Here is an 18,026-nt window from a genome sequence, read left to right as displayed (position 1 = left end):
CTCATTGATCTCTATCAATGTCCCTCGGACATATCCAGTGTACCCGAGTCCCTAAGGCCATGTTGCTAAACATTTCCTAACTAGGCCGGGGTAGGTTGATGTATTTAGGGTACAAAGGTATTCCCAACCTTGGGCTCGGAGTCTCTCTCCAATAGAGAACCCCTCATTCTAGAAAATGAAAGTCTATGTACCTACCAGTGGTTACTGTGCGATTTGCACAGGAAAGGTCGTGGTTGGCGGAGCAACCGGAGGAGACGGCGCGGAAGGCTCTTCCCTCCGTTCCTCACGTCGGTCGCCCTAGGACGCCTCCCACCGTTCTCCTAGCTCTTTTAGGTGCCATTGAATGGAAAACCTAGGGAAATGGGGAGGGGGTTTTGGGTGGAGAGAAAATGGAGGCTAGGGTTTTGTTTTTGTCGGGGATGAAAGGGATAGCTCGGGTCGGCTCGAGCTGTTTCGACTATTTTAAAAACCCTCGTTCGGTCCCCGAGACGTCTCCGCGACTAAGCGAGACGTCTCGCCGGGGGGACGTCTCTGCGATTTGCCAGAGACGTCTCCGGCACTGAAAAATTTCAGACTGATTTATCTTTTCCCATTTTTTATTTAATCACACTAATCAACATGATTTCTTTTGGTGAATACAGAGTGAATTTGTTTGTGATCCTCCCCTTAATAATACATCCTATAAAATTTGATAATGATTTTTGAATTATTAATATTGAAATGAGGAATGTTTGACCAAATTTCGAATACCTATGAAATAGGCTCTGAAAATATCTCCATGAAGAGTCCAAGGGAGGGTAACCATCCTCCGGAAAGTCAAACAGTTCGTCATTTAGCTTAGATGATTCATGCTTTCACTTATGTTGACCTTGAGGTGGATTACTAGTTTGAGTAGCAAAGCATTGCAATACAAGTTCAATTTATTTGCTAGGATCATACAAGCTCAAAGCATTCCTTAAGAAGTTGAACTATCTTTACAAAGGGGCTTTGTAAAGATATCGGCCAATTGATTTTCAGTACATACATATTCAATCATCACATCATTTTTCAGCACATGATCCCTAATAAAGTGATGCCTAATCTCTATATGCTTTGATTAGAGTGTTGGACAGGATTTTTTGTTAAATTAATTGCACTTGTATTATCACATTTAATTGGTATATTGTCCATTTTGATACCGAAGTCTTCAAGTTGTTGCTTAATCCAAAGAACTTGGGCACAACAGCTTCCAGCTGCAATGTACTCAGCCTCAGCTGTGGACAAGGCAACTGAATTTTGTTTCTTGCTAAACCAAGAAACCAAATTAGCACCCAATTGACATGTGCCACTTGTGCTTTTTCTGTCGAGTTTGCACCCGGCAAAATCAGCATCGGAATAAGCAATTAAATTTATGTCAGATTGTTTAGAATACCATAAGCCTACATTAGATGTCCCTACTAGATATCTAAAAATTCTTTTAACAGCTTGCAAGTGTGATTCCTTAGGACATGCTTGGTATCTAGCACACATACAAACACTGAATAATATATCTGGTCTACTAGCAGTAAGGTAAAGTAAAGAGCCTATCATACCTCTGTACAATTTGCAGTCTATACTTTTACCTTTTTCATCTTTGTCAAGCTTGCAACTTGAGCCCATGGGTGTGCTGATTTCCTTTGCATCCTTCATCTTGAATTTTTCCAACATTTCCTTGATATATTTGGACTGACTGATGAAGATGCCTTCCTCTGATTGTTTTATTTGTAGCCCAAGGAAGAAGTTGAGCTCACCCATCATGCTCATTTCAAATTCTCCCTGCATAAGCTTGGCAAACTCTTGACAAAGACTATCATTAGTAGCACCAAAAATTATATCATCCACATAAATTTGTACAAGCAATAAGTCATTTCCTTTTCTTTTAATGAAGAGGGTTTTGTCTACATTTCCTCTCTTAAATTTATTTTCAATTAGGAAATTACTTAATCTTTCATACCATGCCCTAGGGGCTTGCTTAAGTCCATACAATGCTTTATGCAATTTATAACATAATCTGGATGTAAGTGATTTTCAAAACCTGGAGGTTGTCCTACATAAACTTCCTCCATTATATAACCATTTAAAAAGCACTTTTTACATCCATTTGATAGAGTTTAAAATCCATGAAGCATGCATATGCCAAAAGTAGTCTAATAGCCTCTAACCTAGCAACAGGAGCAAAAGTTTCATCAAAATCTATTCCTTCCTCCTGATTATACCTTTGGCCACTAGCCTAGCTTTGTTTCTTATTACTATTCCATCTTCATCTAGTTTATTTCTATACACCCACTTGGTGCCTATAATTGAAACATTAGGGGGTCTTTTCATTAGAGTCCAAACTTCATTTCTTTCAAATTGGTTTAATTCCTCTTGCATAGCATTCATCCAATTATCATCTTTTTCGGCTTCTTCTAGTGATTTAGGCTCTATTTGTGAAACGAAAGCAAGATAATTACTAGTATTTCTTAGAGAGGATCTAGTCTTATCCCTTGTGAAGGATCACCAAGGATTAGATCCTTTGGATGACCATGTGCATACCTCCATTCCTTAGGAAGATCTTGATTTCTTGATGGAGGTTGATCTTCTTCATCTTGCTGAATTGTATCTTCTTTGATCTCATCCTCATGTTGTTTGTCTTGTATGGAGAATTCCTTCATTCGGTCTTCAAGTATACCTGCATCACCATCTTCTTCTTTTCTAGAAGAATCTCCATTAGCTTCATCAAAAACAACATGAATGGATTCTTCAACAACGAGAGTTCTCTTGTTGAAGACCCTGTATGCTCTACTAGATGAGGAATAACCTAAGAAGATCCCCTCATCTGATTTAGCACTAAATTTGCTTAGATTGTCCTTTCCATTGTTTAAAATAAAGCATCGACAACCGAAAACATGAAAATAGCTTATATTTGGTTTCTTACTTTTTATCAACTCATAAGGTGTTTTCTTTAAGATGGATCTAACTAATGCACGGTTTAAAATATGACATGCAGTATTTATTGCTTCAGCCCAAAAATATTTGGTAGATCCGATTCGCACAACATGGTACGAGCCATATCTGCTAGTGTGCGATTCTTCCTTTCTACCACCCCATTTTGTTGGGGTGTCCTAGGTGCCGAGAAATTGTGATTGATACCATTTTCGTCACAAAATTTTCAAAGTGCTGATTTTCAAACTCGGTACCATGATCACTCCTAATTGCTTTTAGTTTAAGATTGAGTTCATTCGAAACTCTATTATGAAACTTGATAAAAGCGGGAAAGGACTCATCTTTATGTGCAAGAAATGAAACCCATGTAAAACGTGAAAAATCATCAACAATTACAAGACCAAATTTCTTACCCCCTAGACTAGCAGTTCTAGTGGGTCCAAACAAATCCATGTGAATTAGTTCTAAGGGTTTTGTGTTGAGACTATGTTCTTAGACTTGAAAGAACTTCTTGTTTGTTTCCCTAATTGACATGCAGCACAAATTTTGTTCTTTTCAAAGTCTATTTTTGGTAGTCCTTTGACTAGATCTTTGTAATCAATTTAGAATTAAATCCATGCTAGCATGCCCTAACCTACGATGCCATAACCAACTAGTCTCATTGACTTTGGGATCCATGGCTACAAGACATTGGCCATCCTTCATGGTGAGATCATCAAGATCTACCATGTAAACATTTCCATGCCTATGTCCTGTGAGTATGATCTCATTGTCAATTGGACTACTAATTATGCATAGTGATGATTCAAATGACACTTTAAAGCCCTTGTCACAAAATTGACTTATACTTAATAAATTATGTTTTAGTCCATTAACTAACAATACATTGTCAATAAATGAGGAGGGTGATATGGAGATTTTACCAACACCAATGATTTGACCTTTAGCATTGTCTCCAAATGTGACTACTCCTCCTTCTTTTGATTTCAAGGTGACGAAGAGACTCTTGTCACCGGTCATATGCCTTGAGCAACCACTATCAAGATACCACATTCTCTTTTTATTCCGGCTGCAAGGCATACCTGCAAAATGATCATGTGAAGCTCTTAGGTACCCAAGTTTTCTTGGGTCCTTCGTGGTTAGTGTAGTTGGTTCCCTTAGGCACCCATACTTTAGTTATGTTTTTAGCTTTTACAAATGTACTCTTGTTAGTTTGGATCTTTCTTTGAATACAAGAGTAGGCTTTATGTCCATTTTTCCACAATGAAAGCATGTAGGTTTTTCAGTTTTGACATCTTTTGCTTTCACAAAGAAATTCTTTAGATACTTTTGTTGTTTGTTAGTTTTATATCCTAATCCGGCTTTATTAAAAACAGCTCTTTGATTTGAAAGAATAAGATTTAATTTTTCAGAGCTTTGTGTAAATTTTTCAACAATTGGTTTGTACTTATGTACCTCATTCTTAAGATTCAAATTTTCTTTAACTAGTTCTTCCTTATCCTTTTTAAGGATTCAACATTTTGTGCAAGTGAGGTATTATTATCGAGTAGGATTTTACTTTTAGATTTAATTCCTTAATTAGTGTTTTTGCCGTTTCATTTTCAATGCTAAGTTTTGAATTTTTATTTTCTAGGTCAATGGTTTAACATTTTTAACGCTCTCCTTCTCAATCAATAGGTTTTCAATATCTTCCTTTAGTTTTTGATTGGAGGCTTTTAATTCTTTATTCTTTGCTCCTAACATACTACAATCACATAAGTTCTTGAAAAGCTTCATATAATTCTTCTAAAGTAAAATTTATAGTTGAGTTTTGACATACCTCGTCGTCTTCGAACGCCATGAAGCACAAATTGGCGGTCTCTTCCTTCTCTTCCTCGGAGGATGATGTGTCACTATCATCCCATGTTGCCTTCAATGCCTTCTTCTTCTTCTTTCCAAAATACTTCTTTTGTTGAGGGCATTCGGAACGAATGTGTCCCGGTCTCTTGCAATCATAGCATATGATTGGGTCTCTTTCTTTTTCTTTTTCTTTTTCCCAATCATTTCTCCCTCCAAACTTTCTTTCTTGGGAAGGGTTTCTTTCTTCTCATGAATTTCTTAAACTTCCTTACTATCAAACCCAAGTCCTCATCTTCGCTTTCTTCTTCACTCTCACTACTTTCTTCTTCACACACACTCGAAGTAGCCTTGAGTGCGATTGTCTTCTTCTTTGGCAACTCTTCTTCATGTTGCTTCATTGTGAGCTCATGCGTCATCAATGAGCCCAATAGTTGTTCTAGTCCCAAGGTGTTGAGGTCTTTGGCTTCTACGATCGCCGTGACCTTTGCTTCCCATGCTTTCGCAAAGACCTGAGAATTTTACTCACAAGTTCCGGGTTAGTATAAGATTTACCCAAACTCTTTAGACCATTAATTATATCGGTAAAGCGTGTAAACATGCATGTGATGGTTTCATTGGGTTCCATCTTAAACAACTCATATTTGTGAACTAGAATGTTCACTTTAGACTCTTTGACTTGATTTGTACCCTCGTGGGTAACTTCAAGCCTATCCCATATTTCCTTAGCGGAACTACATGTGGAGACTCTATTAAACTCATTTACATCTAGAGCACAAAATAATGAGTTCATGGCTCTAGAATTGAGTTGAACCATCCTATCATCATTCTCATCCCAATCCTCCTCAGGTTTGGGAACTTGAATGCCATTACCATGTGAGATGGTTCTTGTGGTCCCTTGACTATAACCCTCCACAAGGCATAGTCTTGTGCTTGAATGAAATCCTCATTCTAGTCTTCCAATAGGTATAATTTGTCCCATTGAAGAGTGGAGGTCTATTGGTTGCTGCCCCTCAGCAGGAACATTGTTAAAGGGTGTTGCCATCTAGATCTTTGGCTAAGACGGTTAGGTCTTTCAAGAAATACACAGAGCACCTGCTCTGATACCACTTGTTGCCCAGAGATGGTCACCCAAGAGGGGGGTGAATTGGGTGTTTTAAAACTTTTTGACTAATTAAAAATAAAACACACAAATGTATGAACTAAAGTAAAGATGAGGTATGAGAACAGTCAATCGCAAACACAAGGTTTTATAGTGGTTCGGAGCTTCCACTGCTCCTACATCCACTCCCCAAAGCACCTTTGGGAATTTCCACTATAATCCAAGATTACAGTCGGTAGTTTTGCGAGTTCACTACCCAACTCGTTGTTTTACACCGGGCTAACAACGAACCCTATAACCCCCAATTTCACCTAGGCTTGGGACGCCTTTCCCTTGTTCCAAGTCCCTTGACTGGAACAAGCACAATAAAAGTTTTACAAAGATTTAAAAGCTCTAAATAAGCAAATATACAATGAGAAATAATGAACCCGGAAGAACCTTTTGCCGTTGGAAGCGTGGGAAATGGTGATTCTTCCGATGTGGATCGCGTTGGCTTGAGTGTGAGCTTTGAATCCGAGCGGAGAGAGTAGTTGAGCTTGAAATCAGTTGGGAAGCTTGAAGCACTTGATTTCTTCACTTGAATGCACTAACTCCCTTGAACCTCTTTCTTTCTTCTCTCTTGAATGATCTTTTGTTGGGTTGGTGAGAAGTTGTTGAGAAGCACTTAAGAGCTCCCTTTTATAGCCCAAAAAGCAAATATAGCCGTTAGAGATAAAAAAGAGATTTGAAATTCAAACAAACCTGCAAAAAGGTCAGTCGCGTCCCAGGCGCTCCGGAGACGTCTCCGCTTCAACGCGAGACGTCTCGGCTGTAAGATTTTACTTTTGACGTTGTTTGGGGTCGACTCGGCGCTTTACGGGGACGTCTCGGCTTGTTTGCGCTTTTTGCATGGGGACGACTCCGCTGCTTGGGGACGACTCCGCTTCTTTATCTCCGAAAAACATGTCTTCTGGAATTCTCTGAGAGAGTCGACTCCGCTCTTTCAGGGGACGTCTCCGCTGCCTTATCACCGAAAAAGATATCCTCTGGAAAACCCTGAGAGAGCGACTCCGCTACTCGGGGACGACTCGGGAAGTCTGCTTTTTACTTGCGGGGACGACTCCGCGTCTGTGGAGACGACTCGCGCATATCCTTGAAATCGGCCTTTCTGCCGCCTCTGAGAGAGTCGACTCCGCTACTGAGAGAGTCGACTCCGCTCTGGGGGACGACTCGACGCAGGTGCCGGGGACGTCTCCAGACGTGCCAGTTCTTCCTGTTTGTGCCAGAGACGTCTCTGAGACAACCCGGAGACGTCTCGGCTGTCCCTGATCTTTTCTTCACTCAAAAATTCTTCAATAAATTCATAAAAATTATGGAAACTTGCCTAGACATTTCTTAACAATATTCTTAATTAAACACATGAAATTCTCAATAAATTGTTAAGATAAATGGAATTATACTCTAGTGTTTTGTATTCATCAAAATCCATTAGGGGGTCAACAAGCCTGATCCATTCCTTTTCCTAGACCCCTATGTGCACTATGGCGGTGGAGGATCAAGGGAAGACAAGCCGGAAAGAGTTTCGAGAAGATTCAGAGTTGAATCAGCAAAGAAAGAAACCTTTAGCAAGGTCCGGAGTCGACTCCAGACCTGGAGTCGACTCTGGCACGCAGGTAGTCTTGGCACAGTTTTTGGAGTCGACTCCAGCAGACCTGGAGTCGACTCCCCAGTGTTGGAGTCGACTCGAGAACTCCAGGAGTCGACTCCCACAGGCAGACAGAGAGGCATTTTCTGTGGACTGTTGCCGAGTCGACTCGCAGAATTGCGGGAGTCGACTCGAGCACGGTTTTCACGCGAGGCTGAGTTATGAACCGGGTCCAAGCCAAGGTTTTTTGAGCCCTAATCAAAGTAAGAGATTGGGAGGTATATATAGACTTCTTGAGGGACACGAGAGGTGTTGTTCAACCTAGAGAAACCCTAGAACTCATCAACGAGAGGTTTCAAAAGTAGATCCTTTGTGTGCATCAGGAAGACGACGTGTTGCTCGTCTTGAGAGAGATTGTTTGCTGTGAGAAAGAGAGTTTGTTTCTCTTCTTTGAATCTCTGTAACTTCCTTTTGATCATATAGGTGAAATATTGATCTGTGCGGCTGTGGACGTAGGAGCAAGAGACTCCGAACCACATAAACTTGAGTGTCTTGTGCCGTTTTGGCTATGTTTTTGCCGGTGTTAGATTCTTCTCCTACTATCCTTATATCCCGCATTCGTAGGGTTGATCCCTAACATATATCTCACTACCAGTCAGAATAGAACCTATGGGGTTACACACATTAGAGGTTTGGAGGGTGATCCAATGGTTGAATGTGATTAGGAATCACAAATAATCTAATTAGATTGATAAATGAAAACCCGCTAAGAGTTAGTGGCTAGAAGAAGAAATAATTGCAATCGGATTGTAATTTAATTTAATTAATTGGATTTAATTAATTGGACTTGATCATGAGTCCTACTGGAGTGGGAATCATGGAGTCCTAATTGGATTAGGATTCAAATTAAATTAGAGTCTACTTGGAATAGGATTTCTAATGTCTAATTGTCTTAGGGCTGAAATTTGAACAAGTCCTGATTAGATTAGGATTTCTTAAGTCCTAATTAATTTTAAATTTAATCTAATTAATTTCATGACTCCTAATTGGATTAGGATTGAAGAGTTCAATAGAGTCATGGTTCAATTAAGTCCTAATTAGATTAGGATTGGGAGGAATTGAAATAGGTCCATACAAGTCCTATTTTGACTAGGATTTGGACTCATGCACTAGACCCAAATTAAATCACACCGTTAATTTGATTAAGTGGCAGATTTAAATGGATAAGAGGGAGGGGAATATGCCCCTCCCTTTGAGCCATGCGTGGGAAAAAAAGGAGGGGCGCATGCCCTCCCTAGGTGGCATGAAATAGAGATAAGGATGAGCTCCTAAAAAGTAGGAGCTCATCTTTATCCCTTTGCAATTAAAAAGGGAGCATGGGAATTTCGGCCAAAATGAATGTTTTTCTCCTCATTCCAGCCGTGAGCACCCTCCTCCATCTTCCTCCTTTGAGCCACAATCAAGAGAAGAAAAAGAAAAGCTTGGGACACCCTGTTCCTTCTTCATCTTGGTTCCCAAAAGGAAGAAAAGAGAAGGCTGCGGGTCTTGTTTTCTTCTTCCTAATCCATCCTTCTTCTTCTTCCTCTCAAGCCAATCAAAGGTTGATTCAAAGGACAGGACTTCAGCCATCCATAGCCATCTCTGCAAGGGAGCTAGCACCCGGTGAGATCCAAAGGCTTCGATCGAGTCAGTACTTCGTGTGGATACCTGTAGAGGCCGGACGCGTGTGCCGGCTTCCACTGAGCCTTGATCAAATACCACGTAAATCAGATTTGCGGAGACCATCTACCCGCACAAGGTGAAAATCTGATCTTCTTAATGATTTTAAAATGGTTTAAATAATTTTAATTCTAAATCTATCTACAAACGAAAGGTTTTATAAAACACGTTCATGCGATGAACGGATCCCGCATTATGTTTTTCCGCTGCAATCTGAAAATTATTTCGAAATTTTTATGGCATATGTGGGATGCTAACAGTGGTATCAGAGCCATGGTTATGTAGATTAAGATTAGAATTAAATTTTTCAAGTCATTTAGATCTGAAATTTAAGGGATTAGGCTTGCTAAAATTTATGTATGCAGAATTTTCAGCTTGCTGATTTTTCTGCATACTAATTTTTAGATGCTTAGATTAATGATTCTAAGCTTTGATAATGTGATTACAATATTTAGAGTCAAATCTAGCATGATCAGCAAGTCTGAGATGGAATAATCAATTAAATTACAGATCTGAAATATTTTTTTATGCATGTGATGCGTATGGTGATGGTCATGGATGGACCCTTTGAAATGTGCTGAAATGTTCTGCGATGTTCTGTGATGCATGTAATTTTAATTTTCAGATACCTGTGTGCATCTTAAATTTATGTATTAGAGACCTGCGTGTCCTCAATGAAAAGGGTTGTAATTTATTTTTATTTTTAAAGCAATCTATGTAATCTGTGATGGTGTTGCACGTGATGTGATCGATATGACATCAAAACTCAACATGCGGGATCAAGATTCAAGGGTTGATTGAAGATGGATCTATAATGATAGAGAAATGAAACACACTTACTCACGATTTCATCTACTTGACATTTTGAAAAAAGAATTGGCTGAACTTGAAAATTGACTCATTGAATGAGTAAACGATTGAATCAGATTCGGTTGGGTGGTACCAACTAAATCGAGTACTAACTCCCATTTTTTTTCTTATTGAATTAACCGATCAACTTGCTATCGGACATTTATTTTTGATTTGACATGGCACTATTCCAAAAAAAATTTCGACATATTTCACTTTATTATAATTATGAGAATCAATCCTACCCCTTCTAGTCCTGTGGTTTCCACACTTGAAGAAAAAAACCTAGGGCGTATCGCTCAAATTATTGGCCCAGTACTGGATGTCGTTTTTCCCCCGGGCAAGATGCCTAATATTTATAACGCTTTGGTAGTTAAGAGTCGAGATACTGTCGGTCAGCAAATTAATGTGACTTGTGAGGTACAACAATTATTAGGAAATAATCGAGTTAGAGCCGTAGCTATGAGTGCTACAGATGGGCGTTAGAGCCGTAGCTATGAGTGCTACAGATGGGCTGATGAGAGGAATGGAAGTGATTGACACGGGAGCTCCTCTAAGTGTTCCAGTCGGCGGAGCTACTCTCGGACGAATTTTCAACGTTCTTGGGGAACCTGTTGATAATTTAGGTCCTGTAGATACTCGTACAACATCTCCTATTCATAGATCTGCGCCTGCCTTTATACAGTTAGATACGAAATTATCAATCTTTGAAACAGGGATTAAAGTGGTGGATCTTTTAGCTCCTTATCGCCGTGGAGGAAAAATCGGACTATTTGGGGGAGCTGGAGTGGGTAAAACAGTACTCATCATGGAATTGATCAATAACATTGCCAAAGCTCATGGAGGCGTATCCGTATTTGGCGGAGTAGGCGAACGTACTCGTGAAGGAAATGATCTTTACATGGAAATGAAAGAATCCGGAGTGATTAATGAAAAAAATATTGCGGAATCAAAAGTAGCTCTAGTCTATGGTCAAATGAATGAACCGCCGGGAGCTCGTATGAGAGTTGGTTTAACTGCCCTAACCATGGCGGAATATTTCCGGGATGTTAATGAACAAGACGTGCTTCTATTCATCGACAATATTTTTCGTTTCGTCCAAGCAGGATCAGAAGTATCCGCCTTATTAGGGAGAATGCCTTCCGCAGTGGGTTATCAACCTACCCTTAGTACAGAAATGGGTTCTTTGCAAGAAAGAATTACCTCTACCAAAGAGGGATCTATAACTTCGATCCAAGCGGTTTATGTACCTGCGGACGATTTGACCGACCCTGCTCCTGCCACGACATTTGCACATTTAGATGCTACTACCGTACTATCAAGAGTATTAGCTGCTAAAGGTATTTATCCAGCAGTGGATCCGTTAGATTCAACGTCAACTATGTTACAACCTCGAATCGTTGGTGAGGAACATTATGAAACTGCGCAAAGAGTTAAGCAAACTTCACAACGTTACAAAGAACTTCAGGACATTATAGCTATCCTTGGGTTGGACGAATTATCCGAAGAAGATCGTTTAACTGTAGCAAGAGCACGAAAAATTGAGCGTTTCTTATCACAACCCTTCTTCGTGGCAGAAGTATTTACTGGTTCCCCAGGGAAATATGTTGGTCTTGCAGAAACAATTAGGGGATTTCAATTGATCCTTTCCGGAGAATTAGACGGTCTTCCCGAGCAGGCCTTTTATTTGGTGGGTAACATCGATGAAGCTACCGCGAAAGCTATGAACTTAGAAGTGGAGAGCAAATTGAAGAAATGACCTTAAATCTTTGTGTACTGACTCCTAATCGAATTATTTGGGATTCAGAAGTGAAAGAAATCATTTTATCTACTAATAGTGGCCAAATTGGCGTATTACCAAACCACGCCCCTATTGCCACGGCTGTAGATATAGGTCTTTTGAGAATACGCCTCAACGACCAATGGTTAACGGTGGCTCTGATGGGTGGTTTCGCTAGAATAGGTAATAATGATATCACCATTTTAGGAAATGATGCGGAGATGAGTACTGACATTGATCCGCAAGAAGCTCAGCAAGCTCTTGAAATAGCTGAAGCTAACTTGAGTAGAGCTGAGGGTAAGAGACAAGCAATTGAAGCGAATCTAGCTCTCAGACGAGCTAGGACACGAGTAGAGGCTGTAAATGCTATTTCCTCCTAGTCAAGTCAATACATCAAAATAATCAAAAGAAGTTCTTTAGAACTGTATTATTATACACCACATTTTTATTCTGCCAATTGAACACAATCAAGTCTAATCTGATATAACGAAAAAAAAAGAAAATGGGTAGAAAGACTTATTAGATATCACTCAATTGACTTCGGTATCTAATAAGTTCTACCTACTATTGGATTTGAACCAATGACTCCCGCCGTATGAAAGCAATACTCTAACCACTGAGTTAAGTAGGTTATTTATAACCAAAAAAGGACCCATCACTTATAGGATTATAAGTGGAATATTATTTCTAAGCAATACCAATCTGTTAACAGTAGACGGATCAGAGAGTTATCATGTGGAATTATTATGGAATATCCATCTTGACAAGAAATTATCCATATGTTAATATATCTATGACAAGGGCTATAGCTCAGTTAGGTAGAGCACCTCGTTTACACGTGCGCCAATGCTTTTCAAGGGAGCCCATTATGCAATGCAATAAACATAATTGATCTTATTGACAAATCGATGTCTTACTCCATAGATTCGAGGGAACAAGAGAACAATAGCCTGACAAATATTGGGTGCGGTCCGATTCAGGTGCGAATTCAGGTGCCAAATCAAATAGAACCCGCCATTGATTTGATAGTTGATAAGGTAAATACCCAGTCCATTCAATGCTAGGCATAATGAGTATAAGGGCCTCAAAATAACCTTTTTTCGTCCTATGAACTTTAAGGTGTATGAAGTCTCATATTCGACTCTTGCAGCGTAGCGATAGAGACTCCATCTAACTTAGTTAGATCTAGGCCGAAGGCAGACCTAAGTCAAGGTAACCCTTCTTTGAAACACTTTGGTATTGCTCCTAGATCAGAATACAAATGATGAATCAGAGCACATGGAGCCATCTCATTATTTTCCTGTAAAGAAAAATATGGTGGACTAACTGATCTTTACATCAGTTTATGAAAGAGCCCAATGCAACAAAATGCATGTTGGGTCTTTGAAACAGTTCGAATCATTTCGATAATAATCAGTTTGATCTGTTTTACCGAGAAGGTCTACGGTTCGAGTCCGTATAGCCCTAATACATTCTATTTTAGTTTAGTATAGTTTTCATTTCCTCATTAGTACTTGTTTATAGACTGGCCGGTTGGTTGGTCCAAAAGTATTACCACATGTTCATGTAAATACATAGGAACAGGAAAATAAAAACAATAAATAAAAAACAATAATTCATTCCAATAGATCTAATCAGTATTTGTAAAATCTCGGATAAAATACTAATCTTCCTTCATTAATCTTCGTGGATGGATTACATATGACCTTTTTCCTCTTTTCCTGTCCATGATTAAAGAGTTAGTGATACATTTTTGCGCTGGTATATCGAATCCGGTCAATTTATGAAGTGAGAATCATGACATGATTCTGTCTAAAAACTTCAACAGTCACATAGATCTAGGACCTATTCTTTTCTTGTATTTGTTTTGTGGAGTCGCCTGACTAATCGCTTTTTGGCAGAACAACAACCCCAATTGATTGATTCAGAGATAATGCAGAGATAATGAATTGGTCCTAAATGTATCAATTTCCTTCTTCTATATTCTATGAGTTGAGTTGGTTTTGGGATTTGGTCTGTCAAATCATTCGATAATGTCTAATTCTTTCTATTAGAAGTATTTTTCTTATGTAGATTAGATAATTTAGGATTCCGTCTATTATACCACTCTGTGGTATGTTTCATTGTGTAATGTAGGTTTGCTGTAAAACAAACCTTTTTCTTGTAGTGAAATCCAACCCATCGGGTGGTCTTACTATTACTAAGTGTTATTGCCGTAACAAAACAAACAAGTATTTTGGTTCATTCCAAATCGCGATCTTTCTTTAGTACTCGAGATTGGTCTGAAATGGAATGACTCTTTTTTCATTCTAATTCTAATGAAATAACTCGATTCTTTTTATTTTATTTCTGAGAGGGTCAGTCGGTATAGTACAAGAAAAAAGTTTCGAATTTTTTTGTATAGAAAGATATGAGTTGTTATATGTAAACTCGCAACTCAACGGATTGAATCAAATCAATTAAGGAAAATAGAAATGAAATCCAGGATAAGGAAAGGGGAAAAAATATAATGGTTCGGTGCTTTAGATTATGTTTATGTAATGTATTCGTATCAAATCAATAGAAGCAATGATCCTATACACAGATATTAATGAAAAAAAAAAATACTTCAATTCGAAAAGAATATGCTAGAAATCCCTAGATATTTTACCCCATATGACTACTGAAATTTTTTCAGTTTTGGAATTTTTTTTTATACGTTTTTATTTTCTATATGTTTTTATTTTCTTTTATTTTCATTATCTCATTATATATATATGTAATGAAACATAGGATTAATTCGCATTATTAATTTAGTAGTGTAGTATTATCAATTAGTATTAGAATATGTACTAGTATAATATTTAATTAATATTTTAGTTTAGTAATTAGTAATTAATTACTATTTAATTATTTGACTTGTTAATTACTTGACTTTTTACTTTTTTATTTTTATTTTATAGAGTATAGAGATAAAGTATAGAGAAACCGAGACAAAGCGATAGAATTTAGTTTGTGTAAGAGAACCCTATGTCTACACCATATCGAAATAGAATCGAAATAAAAAAAAAATGTAAGTGGAATTCCGTTAAATGAATCTTTAAACAAGACATGCCCCACAGCAAACAAACTCTAAACTATGCGGTTTGATTTGACCAAAATCAATTCTTGTTTCGCCTAATAAGTTCTGGATGAATTGACAATTCCAATTCGAATCGAATAATTCAGCATATTCCACATATATTTATATTCCACTATAATAATTAATAGGAGTACATTTATGTTTCTGCTTCACGAATATGATATTTTCTGGGCATTTCTGATAATATCAAGCGTTATTCCTATCTTGACATTTGTAATTTCCGGAGTTTTAGCACCGGTTAGTGAAGGACCGGAGAAGCTTTCGAGTTATGAATCGGGTATAGAACCCATGGGGGATGCTTGGTTACAATTCCGAATCCGCTATTACATGTTCTCTAGTTGTTGATCTTTCAAATTTGAACGGCTTTTTTCCTGGGGAGGGCGAAGTAAGAAGGTTTTTCAAGTTCGGCAGGCGGGAAAAGAATATGGTGTGTAAGCTGCAAAGAAGACATGGCTATACGGCGGAGACTAAATGCTTAGTGAAAGTGAATTAGTCTCGGTTAAGCACGATTTTTGTTTTTTTTTTTGACCATGGCTGAACCTGATCAGGTTGCCTACGTACCCCTTCATAAGGAGGATCAAGCCATACGTAGTTCTTTTTAAGTTTCAAAAATGCAGCAGAAAAATGAATCAAACAATTTAATTCATGCATGCTTACAAGATCAAATCTAGAAATCAGCACATTAAGAACACATAGGATTATGCCAGAATCGTTTAAACAATTATGCTAAAACTTTCATGCATGATTAACTATCAGATCTGAAACTTAAGAACTCTATTCCGATTAATCTCCGAATATCCATTGAATGGATTCTGGAGATATCTCCGTGAGGAGCCCCAAAAGAGGGTAAAACCTCGGGGAATCAGACCTAGATCTTGACACCATAATAAAAGATTAATGTAGGATTAATACCTTTTATGATGGATGAAGCTTGTGGATCTGATCCTCGACTTCACAGCCACGCACACGAATGGCCTCTACGAGAAGTCCATGCGAAGTTCTGAAGAGATCCAATCCTGCGGAAGTGCTAGCTTGCGCAGAATTTCTTGAGGCTGAAATTTGATCTTCCAAACGCTATCAACTTTTGATCCGCCTTCTGGAAGAACTTGGAGAAAGGTTTAAAGGAATTTAAGAGGATTTAGATTCTGATCCTATAGACTCTTATCAGGGACCCCTAACAACTAATGGCACGATGGACTTAGAGGAGGAAGAAATCGGCTAGATTGAATGCAGAATTTTCCACGCATGAACTAGGGTTCCTCTCTTTCCTTTTCCCCTTTTTCCTTCTTCTTTTTCTCTCTTTTTTTTCTTTAATTCGACCACCAGCTGATGGAGAGCCTTTTAATGTTGCTCTCCACCTAACTTCATGCCAACCATGCCCAAATTGTGGAGGATTTTGTGGGGTTTTGAATTTTGAATTCAAAAATTCAAGTTCATGTGCCATTACATGATGAAGCTTGATCTAATCTAACCATTCATCATGTTGCCACTTCCTCTTTCAATTTCGAATTCCCATGCCCCAATCAGATTAGAGGGTCACGTGGTGATTTTGTAGTGATTAAATACGAAATTCAACCTTAATTAGAAGTGAGATAAAGATAAGGATGACATATGTCATGAAGAGAGAGAATTTGATCTTTCCAATTCTTTCATGAATTTATCTCTCCATTTCGACCCATCTAATGATGAAAGAGGTCCCTGATGTTGCCAAGTGTCCCATGACACCATTAAATAAATTAAATTAATTATTAATCATATTAAAAATCAATTTATGGCGCCTTGCATGGATATGTGACAAGTGGATTTCAAGATCCGAACAGTTTCAGATCAAACCCATTTAATTTAATTAAATCCTAACAATTAGAATGATCCAATTACCATGGGTTGAACCTAATCCAATTAGGTCAATCTCTAATTAAGCACAAATTTAATCTAATTTAATTTGGTCAACCTTAGTCCCTCTTGATTCAGACCTAATCCAATCAGGTCAAAAACCCTGATTGAGCCCAGAATTGAATCTAATTCAATTTGGCTCATCCTTAGTCTAATTACTCAATCCAATTGAGTTCATTAGCAATCTAATTACTAATCAATCCTCCGATAATTACTTTAATTATTTTATAAGATAATTTGCCAATCGAATTGACCAAATTACCCCTGAATGATTCTTAATCATTCATCAGCCTTCTGATCAATCAGGAATCTTCTATGCGTGTGACCTCATAGGTTCGAACCTAAGTCGGTAGTATAGGAACGACTTCCTACACTAATCGATGTGACCATCTAGCAATGGTACCCGACGTCCGGATAGGCCGAATATATGCGAAGCAAATATTCTGAAACCTTGAACTATGGTTACTGTATAATTCAATCCCTTTGACTCCTAATGCCAGGATGACTTAGAGCTCACTGTCACCCCTATAATTAGTACATCCATTATGTGATTAACTTTAGATATCCCGTGACTCCTCACTGGGATTACCTGGCCAAGGTTTTGCTAAATTAATCACAAGACATTATCTCCTGTTTCCAGGAGGGGTCAATTCCATCTCGACTCACAACTGACTACGCAAGTACTTGACTACACCCAGTGACCTTCCGTCACTGAATTAGAAATCCAGGTAGTCCGGTACCAAAGTACAATGAGTTGCTTGCTAGTCACAAGTTGCGGTCTCAGGTCAGAGGGCCAAACTTATACCCATATCCACTCGGAACATCTCTTGACAGTAGAGCGTTCCGGAATTGGTCATGTTCAGTAAAATATACTCCTACACTTCACCTGTGTGGCATACCAGTGTCTCCACACTCCTTGGTTAAGAGGACAACCAACGTATATGTCACACAACGACCTAATCTTGATAATGCTGTCGTCCTTGTAACAACATATCATTTGGTCGCGAACTAGTTTAAGGACTCGAAGATAAATCCTCCTTTATCATTAATAAGTCCTAAGGACTTCATCATATAAGAGTTCATTTGAAGATGTAAAATGATGAATAATGCCAAAAAATACTTTATTGATTTGTCAATTCATTTAATCATCAACATGCTG

General features: G+C 38.4%; 1 protein-coding gene across 1 annotated transcript; it reads left to right on the top strand.

Moving 5' to 3' along the window:
• The first annotated feature begins 9,977 nt into the window (after positions 1-9,977).
• LOC120109019 (ATP synthase subunit beta, chloroplastic) lies at positions 9,978-13,284 on the top strand. The gene is made up of 2 exons (XM_039122750.1): positions 9,978-10,548; positions 10,583-13,284. Exons 1-2 carry the CDS (start codon positions 10,302-10,304, stop codon positions 11,830-11,832), a joined length of 1,497 nt encoding a protein of 498 aa, XP_038978678.1. The 5' UTR covers positions 9,978-10,301; the 3' UTR covers positions 11,833-13,284.
• Positions 13,285-18,026: the final 4,742 nt, after the last annotated feature.

The sequence above is a fragment of the Phoenix dactylifera genome, unplaced genomic scaffold (assembly GCF_009389715.1).
Source record: "Phoenix dactylifera cultivar Barhee BC4 unplaced genomic scaffold, palm_55x_up_171113_PBpolish2nd_filt_p 001722F, whole genome shotgun sequence".
NCBI classification, from domain to species: domain Eukaryota; kingdom Viridiplantae; phylum Streptophyta; class Magnoliopsida; order Arecales; family Arecaceae; genus Phoenix; species Phoenix dactylifera.
The sequence above is the reverse complement of the archived record's forward strand: the minus strand, read 5'-3'. Positions and strand labels throughout refer to the sequence as shown.

Coding starts and splice junctions, on each gene's coding strand:
- LOC120109019 (XM_039122750.1), top strand. CDS start 10,302: ATGAGAATCAATCCTACCCCTTCTAGTCCTGTGGTTTCCACACTTGAA. Junction 10,549..10,582: donor CGTAGCTATGAGTGCTACAG/ATGGGCGTTAGA, acceptor TGAGTGCTACAG/ATGGGCTGATGAGAGGAATG.